The following is an 8744-nucleotide window of genomic DNA, read 5'->3' on the forward strand; positions in this document are numbered from 1 at the left end:
TTTGTTACACTAACCATAGGAAACTATTACATGTTTCCCCCAAGGGCCAGACCCCAATTCCCCTTTTTAGGGGCTTTCCACCGAAAGTAAAAGGAGGCAATTCCAACGGGACGGAGCAGCGGGGGCGCCCCAGGGGGCGCGGGGGCGGGCGCAGGGCTGCGGGCAGGCGCGCCGCGATTCCCCCTCCGCGTCCCCGCCGGGGCCCCGGGTCGCAACAGACCCCTCCCTCCCGGAGAAGGCCGCCCCCCGGGCCTCCCCCGCGACGCTGCTGACCTGCTGATGGGACCCGCGCGCGGCAGAGGTGCGGCTGCTCCGTCCTCCACAGCGACCCTGCATGGCTGAGAAGGAAGCAAGGATGGTCTCCGAGCGCACACACGGAGCCTCGGGCTCCCCATGGACGCGGGGGCGGGGTGGGGGGCACGCGGGGGTACCCAACCCAGAGGACTGACAGCACCTCTGCCCGCCAAGGGCGCCTCTGCAGGTGGGGGCCCGGGGCAAGGTACGTGCCGTGAAGACTGGATGCTCTCACTGGGTGAGTGACAGCGGCACGTGCAAGGCCGTCCTTCAGGACCAGGCGCACAGGAGGCGCCCAGGGATTGCAGGTCGAATCCAGTGCCACCAACTGGGTACAACACAAGGCCATGGGCCCAGGCAACCCCGTTCTGCCGCGTTCTTGCCCTGTGACCTCAGGGGCAGAGAACAGCTCTGAGCAACGGCCTCCTGACACGCCCAATGGGGACTGGGCATTCAGTTGTTCCTCATCCATTCAACAGATATGTGTTGACCACCTACTGTGTGTTAGGCTCTGTTCTAGGTATTGCAGATACATCGGTGAACAAAAAAGAAAGAAAATAATCTCTACCTTTGGGAGTAGCAAGACGGAAGGAGATAAGCAATAAAATAAATAAGGCAAATATTTCAGAAGTTCGGTTAGATCGTCATAAGCAAAAAAAAAAAAAAGAAGAAGAAGAAGAAAAATAAAGCAGGAAAGAGGAACCAGGTGCGCACGGCGGGAGGGCGGGGGGGTGCGATAAAAAGGAAGATCAGGGAGTGAACAGCATACAAAGCACGTTCTCAGAACGGAACTGAATTAAACTAGACATCACAGAATGAGCTGGAAAATCCGCAAATATTTGGAACTGAAATTACACCGCGGGTCAAAGAGGAGGTCAAAAGTTAAAAATATGTTTAAGTGACAGTGGAAGCAGCCCAGAGCCACGCGTGGGCGCAGCCGGGCCGGGGGCGCGCTCCGAGACAGGAATCTTTCTCTCTTTTTCTTTCAAGTAACACTCAGAAACGTCGTCTTTACCTGTGTTTCTAGACACTTCCCTACGCACATTACAGAAGTGCCCACACATCCGTTCACTAACATAACACTGTTCGCAACTAGACAAGCAAGGAACACTCGTAAAAACGCTGGTCTTTTTGACACGTGTGCTTAAATCCACTCCACGTGCGTCCGAGAGGCCCTTCCCGCTGGAACCCTCGTCACCTCGCGCAGCGACGAGCATCTTCCCACCCGCGTCTGCAGACACTCGCGACGCGCGAGCCTCCGGCCCCGGGATCCCGAAGACCCCCCGGCCCCCAGGATCCCCCGGCGCCCGGCCCCCGGCCGAGACTGGAGGCGCGCCGTCTGCCCGCTTGCAGCGCGAGGCCGTCCCTGGGGGCTTTCGAGGCCCCACCGACTCCGCTTGCCCCCCCCCCCCGGAAACGAATGCCCCCGAGCGTCGACCGCCAGCCGCGGAGCGCGGGGTGGGGGCGCCGCCCAGTTTCCTTCTCCGCCCCGCCCGCTCTCAGCTGCCGCCGAGGGGGTGCAGCTCGAAGGCTGGTCCCGCAGCCCCGCCTGGGCCGGCCGGTCAGGAGGAGGCGAAGCGGGGGCCACCTGCGGGAGGGAGGAGGCGGAGGGGGGGGACCTGCGGGCGGGAGGAGGCGGGAGGGGGCACCTGCGGGAGGGAGGACGCAGCAGGGGGACCCGCGGGCGGGCAGGCGGGCGGGAGGACGCAGAGGCGGGGACACAGCACCGAGGGCTGCGGCCGGGACACGGGAAGGTCGCCCCGTCGGATGGTCCCAAAGGAGAAGCAGCAAGGCTGTGGGGGCGGGTGGCCGAGGCCCGGCCCCCGCCTCGCTCTGACGTCGTCCCCCCCAGGTCCCCAACGCGGAGCCCGGGCCGGCCAGGCGGAAGCATCGGAGTCCCGGGACTTCAGGACGGAACGAGCCGCGTCCCCGCCCGAGCCTTCAGCCGCTGGTGGATGACGCCCCGGAGGCAGCTCCTGCGGCCCCGGCCTCCTGGTTGGACAAGGTGACCCGGACGAGAGTGACAGCAGCGAGCATGTGCTGGGCGCCTACCAGGTGCCAGCAGTGGGGGCTCTCCACGCAACCATCACTGACTCCTCCCAACCAGACTGTTCATTTATTCTTTCTTTGATTTGACAAATATTTGTTAGGCACCTACTGTGTGCCAGCACCATTCCAGGCGCAGAAATACAGCAGCGAACAAGACAGGTGAAATTCCCTTTTGTGGCACTGTATGGGAAGCTGACATTCAAGAGAAGAGACCAACAGTGACAACATAAATGAGTCAAATAGATCTCAAGTTAGATGCCAGTAAATATCTATAATCCCATTTTACAGATGAGTAAACTGAGTCTCTGACAGCGGAGGTGACTTCCCAAGGTCAAATAGGGTGAGTGAGCTGGGACCATGATTTTGTCTCCCTGGGTCTCCTCCCAGCTCTGACCTCTGCGTGAGCAGCTGAAGCAAAAAAGAAAGGGAGAGGGAGGAGAGAAACCCAGAACAGGGGAGGGCTGCCTGGTACAGCTGTATGGGTTGTGCACTGCACAACTCCAGGAGTGCCATTCACAAAGACCACAATGTGAATGCTGCCCCCTGGAGTCAGGAAGGGCACAAGCATCACAAATCTAGGCCGTGGCTTGGGGACTGGCCACAGGTAGCCCTGGAAAGGAAGTCTTGCTCACCATTGGTCTATTCTCCATAGTTTGCTTTTTTTCACTTAACAACATATCACGGCCACTTTCCCAGATCAGCACAGAAAAATCTAGTTCAGCAATTCTCCCAAGAGTGACTCCCAGACCAGCAACATCACCAGCACGCTGGAACACATTAGAAATGCAGATTCTGGGGCGTCACCGCAGACCTGCTGAGACAGACACTTTCAGGCTGCGTCCGGCTTTTACTCCACATGAAACGGGGAGCCATGGAGGGTTTCAGCAGATGAACGACACGACCTGATTTCCATTTTGACAGGTGCACCCCGAGGGCAAGAGGTCAGGGAAGCTGAGGACAAGGAGAAGGCGATGCAGGCACGCTGGAGAGGAGGCGGTGGGAAGGGCTTGTGTTCTTGATAAATTCCAACAGTGGAGCCAAAGGCATCTGCCAATGACTTGGATGCCTGGAATGAGGACAAAAGTGGAATATGACCCCAAGGTTTGTGGCCTGACCACCTGGAAAAATGGAGCCCCTGTTGCCCAAGACAGGAAGACAGAGTGAGAGGAGGGTTAGGAGAGAGAGCACGGAGAAATTAGGAGTGTGGTGTGAGCGTGTCCTAGAACGGATGTTTGTGTCCCCCGGGGAAAAAATTCCGATGTTGAAATCTACCCACCAATGTGATGGTGTCTGGAGGTGGGGCCTTTGGGAGGTGACTAGGTCGTGAGGGTGCACCCTGCACGAGTGGGAGCAGTGCCCTTGTAAGCAGAGACACGAGAGTGAGCTGGCCCTCTTTCCACGCTGTGAGGACACAACAAAAAGGTGGCCGTCTGCAGCCTGGAAGAGGGCTCCCCCCGGAAACCAACCTGCCGGCAGCTGATCCCGACTCCCAGCCTCTAGAACAGTGAGAAGTAAACATCTGTTGTTTATAGGCCCCTCAGTCTGTGGTGCTTCGTTAGAGCTTCCTGAGCTGACTGAGACAGCAGGTGACCTTGGAGACGCCCACGTGGAGGTGCCAGTCGGTGGCTGGATACGTCTGTGCACCTGCAGTTCAGGGGCGAGGACGCATCCGGAGACAAACGTGGGCCTTTCCACCTAGAAGGTGCTGACTTCCTTTCCTGGGGCGGTCGCAGCAAGTGACCACAAGCTGGGTGGCTTAACACGACAGGAGTGTTTCCCTCACAGTTCTGGGGGCCAGAAGGCTGAAGTCAACATGTGGGCAGGACTGAGCTCCCTCCAGTGGCCAAGGGAGACTCTGCTCCTCCAGCTTCAGACGGCTCCAGGCGGCCTTGTGGCTGCATCACTGCGATCCCCGCCTCCCCCTGACACGGCCTTCTCCTTGTGCAGGTGTCTGGTTCCAAGTTTACCTCATTGGATCAGGACCCACCTTAACCCAGGATGACCCCATTTTAACTGATTACATCTGCAAACACCCTGGTTTCAAATAAGGGCGCATTCAAAGGCTTCGGGTGTTACGAGTTTAACAAATAATTTGGGTGACAATTCAACCCACACCAGTCAAATGAAATCTATTCTTGCGTAACCAAGTTTCATTTCCCAGCCCTGCAAGGCACCCACGGAAGGCTTCTCCTTGGGCTCCAGCCCAGGATTCCAGAGAGAGCGACAAACCAGCGCGGCATGGAGGGGCACACTGAGGGAGACCAGGAGTATTTGGCAGTGTTAAACAATGTATTATTTCTTAAATTTACATATATGCGAGCCCCAATGTAACAGGTGCGAAATGTAATACCTACTCTTTACAGTGGCAACCAGAGGGGTATTAGAATTGCAACTTGTTTTTTTTACAAAAGTTTTCAATAAGATTTATTAAAATTTTAAACTTTAAATCGTTTTATTTATAAATAACTGTATTTGCTTGTTTAAATTAAATTAATTAAAATATTTATTTTGAATAACTTTACTTAAATTTTTGATAGTCACTAAATATGTCATCAACACCCTGCAGGGGTTTTTAAGACACATTTCAATGTTTTCGAAGAAGGACCTTTTTTTGAAATATGATATGAAAAATAACTGACTTTGTGCTCCAGCCGGCCCACGCGGTCCCCTCCTCCGCCGGCACCGCCTCCCGCCGGGGAGGACCCCTCCTGCCGGCCGCCGGACCCCGCCAGGGGGCGCGCGGCGCGGTGCGTCTCCGCCCGGCCGCCAGGGGGCGAGAGACCGGAAGTCCGCCGGAGCCGTTCGTCTCTATCATCCCGGCCGCAGCCAGCGCAACCCGGAAGTCCGGCTGGTGCAGAGGAGTGCTTCCGGGTAGGAGCGAGGTGACCCCGGCCGCTGCAGGGACCCGCAGCGACAGCAGCCATGGGGGCGCACCTGGCCCGGCGCTACCTGGGCGGCGCGTCGGGGGAGCCCGACCCGCTGCGGATGCCCACCTTCCCGCCCGACTACGGCTTCCCCGGGCGCAAGGAGCGCGGTGAGGCGCGGGTGCGGGGCGCTGCTGCTCTTGGGGTCGCCGGCCAGCCGCGGCGTCCGGGAGTGGCGTCACCGTGGCCCGGCTCGGAGCTCGCGGTGTGCGGGGAGGCGGCGGGCAGGGCTGGGGGCGCTGCTGCGGGCTGCCGAGCGGCCTTCCGGGGGCGGCGCTGCCGCGGGGCCCGAGGGACGAACCGGAGACGGGAGCCCACTGCTTCGAGGCGCAGGAGGGTCGCCATCGGATCCGCTGTTTCGGGATCGCGCGGGCTGCGGGGCCGGGACCGAGAAGTCCGGGTTCGAGAGGACGCGGGGAGCGGCCCCCTCGGCGCCCCGGCTCCGGGCCGTCCTCCCCGCGGCCCCGTCGCCCGCGCTTCTCCCGCTGGCTCGGCTCAACCCAAACTCTGGTAGCCCACCCCGCTCCCCCGGGCTCCTGTCTCCACGCACTGAGCGCTCCCCATCCTGGACCGCTGTGCTGCGCCCTCTCCCAGACTCCTCCCCTGTTTCCCGCCTCCGCCCAGCTGGCCACTTTGCATCCTCGTCCTAAGAAAATAGAAGCATCCAGAAGAGCCCTCGCGGCCTCCTGCATCCCTGGGACTCCGCCTTCTCTCCTGTCACTCGGGAGCGTGGCCCCTGCTCGGGTCCCCGTGCCCTCCTCCCATCCTGTCGTCTCGCCGAGGGCTGCCCCAGGGGTCGCATCGGGGCGCAGTAGGTTGTTATTCCTGCCGGCCCCCATGTCCCTGCGGGCGCGCTCATCAGCCCCCGCGCCCGCCCGTGTTGCTGACCGCTGTTGTCAGTTTTCTAACTAACCCACCGCGGCAGCATCAGGCACAGCTGATCGCACCGCTTCCCGGAGCCTCCCTCACCTGGCTCCCAGCGCCCCCCATTCCTGCCCACCTCACTGGGCGCTCCTTCACGGACTCGTCCGCACCTCCACGTCCTGTGAATGTTCGGGTGCCCTAGGCCTCAGGCCTTGCTGTCTCCATCACTCCCTAGCCCTCTCTGCTAGTCCCCTGGCTTAAAATGCCCTGTGTGTGCCGACCCTCCCAAGTTTTTCTCTCCAGCCCAGCCTTGACCCTGACTCCACACAAAGACCGGGCTGCTTGCTTGGCGTCTCCATATGATGTTAACGAGCATCTCGCACTCAGCAGGTCCAAAGCAGAGCTCCTGACCTCCCCACCAAGCCTGTGCCTCCCTCCAGCTCCCACCGAAAGCCCTGGAGCTTCCTGACCCTGTCTTCTCACCTCAGGGCCTTTGTGCCTGCTGTTCCGGTACCTGGAAGGCTCTTCCCCCACGTGTCTGTGTGCATCACTCCCTCACCTTCAGATGCCACCTTCCAATGGACTCCCTCCATCTAAAGTCATGACCCACCTCCCGACACTGCCCATCCCTGTCCCTTCTTGCTTTTTCTCCGGACGTTGCCGCGACACTACCATTTGCTCTGTGTCCTTCCAAGGCCAGGGATGCTTGCGTGACGTGTTCCCTGCTGCACCTCCGACACCTGGCACACGGCAGGTGCTCCCTAAATCCTGGCTGCTTAGCTGGAGCACCAGGTGCGGGTGGCCCTGGAAGCCAGCAGGGCCTGCAGGTGGATACACAGGTCGGGGGACCAAGTTGGGGCCTGTTGACCTGTGGGTGGCAGTCGAAGCCATGGATCAGAACGAGCAGAGGGCTCTCACCAACACTTAATGTTTGGGTAGCCGTGGTGATGGGAGGGACCCAGGGCGGGTGTGGCGCACAGGACCCCTGGGGAGAATGCTTTGAGAGGAAGCAAGCCAGAGGCTGAGGCGGCGTGGCGTCCTGGGGTCTGGGTGGCCCTGGTGAGAGCCCAGTGTGGGCAGTGCTGGGGGGAGCATGGAAGCTGGGCGAGTGGGATGCAGGGGTGTGAGATGAGGACCTGGGCCGGGGGAGACAGAAACGCACTGGGACACAGAGGGGAGAGAAGCCAGCCCACAGGGCCTGCAGCTGAGCTGCGAGCAGCTGGGCCGAGTGGCCGGCGCTGGGTGAGGCCAGTGCAGGCGCACAGGGTCACCAACACAGTGGGCGCAGGCCGGGCGCATGCCGACCATTCCTGACAGCCCCCGCCGGCCTCCTAAAGGTTGACTTTGTCTGGGGCCAGGTCATGCCTGGTCAGTGGGGCGTCAGGACCAAGGGCTAGTTCCAGTCTCTTCTGAGGCTCAGCCTGCACACTTGTGGGTGTTAACACCCGCTCAGTTGGCTTGGCTCTGTGGCCGGGGCCATCAGTCCCCTTGGGAGGGAGCTGAGGCTTCAGAGGCCCCAGCAGCCGGGCCCCACACTGGCCTGTGCGGGCAGAGGGGAGCCCTGGGGGAAAGTGGCTTCTGGGCACAGGCTCTGCAGGCTGGGGCTCTCTGAGAGCTGCCCGGGGGCAGGAAGCAGGCCCCTAGTGTGGGTGCTGAGGTTCCCCGGGGATGGGGAGGGAGCCACCTGCCCGTCTGGGTCTCAGTGCCGGGGTTGCCTTTGCAAGGATTAGAGAAAGACCCCCCCCGTCTGGCAGAGGGTGCTGTGACCCACTGCCACCAAGTCGTCCGTGGGGGGGGTGCTCCTCCGCACGTGGGCATGATGGGGTCTCGGGCAGGTGGCCCCCACAACGTAAGCCCTGACTGAGCCGCTCCCGCCCCCTGCAGAGATGGTGGCCACCCAGCAGCAAATGAACGACGCGCAGCTGGTGCTCCAGCAGCGGGACTACTGTGCCCACCACCTCATCCGGCTGCTCAAGTGCAAGCGGGACAGCTTCCCCAACTTCCTGGCCTGCAAGCACGAGCGGCACGCCTGGGACCACTGCGAGCACCTTGAGTGAGCCCCGGCCCGCCCGCGCCAGGGCAGAGGACTGGACCAGCATGGTTTCTGGCCAGGCCGGGCTGCTCAGTGGGAGGAGGGGTCTCAGGGCCTGTTGGGGGGTGGGCGGATATCCGGCCCAGCCAGGGTTCTGCCAGGAGGCCAGCCCTACCCAGGACTCACTGGTGTCCACCAGGGGATGGGGGGGAGCCTAGCCAGCGGTTCCTGCTCGGCTGGCCTCCAGGCCTAAATCACAGGCACATGGGCCTTCCCCCCTCAGAGGCCGCCCCAGGGTGTCTGGCCAGGCTGCCTAATGCCCTGACGCCCCGATACCCTTCCCCTCTGCCCACAGCTACGTGATGCGCATGAAAGAATTTGAGCGGGAGCGGCGGCTGCTCCAGCGGAAGAAGAGGCGGGAGCAGAGGGAGGCAGACGCGGCTAGGGGCCAGGGGCCCGGCGAAGTGGATCCCGAGGTGGCCCTGTAGTGGGCCCACCCGCCACCATGTGGACAGTGGGAAATAAAAGTCTCCAGGTCCCTCAGCACGAGCCGCGCCTCTCCCTGCGGTCGCCAGTCCCCA

At 61.2% G+C, this 8744-nt stretch overlaps 1 protein-coding gene across 1 annotated transcript; it reads left to right on the forward strand.

The window, feature by feature from the left end:
* Positions 1–5197: 5197 nt before the first annotated feature.
* NDUFB7 (NADH:ubiquinone oxidoreductase subunit B7) lies at positions 5198–8706 on the forward strand. The gene is made up of 3 exons (XM_046685452.1): positions 5198–5377; positions 8016–8184; positions 8519–8706. Exons 1-3 carry the CDS (start codon positions 5266–5268, stop codon positions 8649–8651), a joined length of 414 nt encoding a protein of 137 aa, XP_046541408.1. The 5' UTR covers positions 5198–5265; the 3' UTR covers positions 8652–8706.
* The last annotated feature ends 38 nt before the right edge of the window (positions 8707–8744 follow it).

Source organism: Equus quagga, chromosome 14 (assembly GCF_021613505.1).
Source record: "Equus quagga isolate Etosha38 chromosome 14, UCLA_HA_Equagga_1.0, whole genome shotgun sequence".
Taxonomy (NCBI): Eukaryota; Metazoa; Chordata; class Mammalia; order Perissodactyla; family Equidae; genus Equus; species Equus quagga.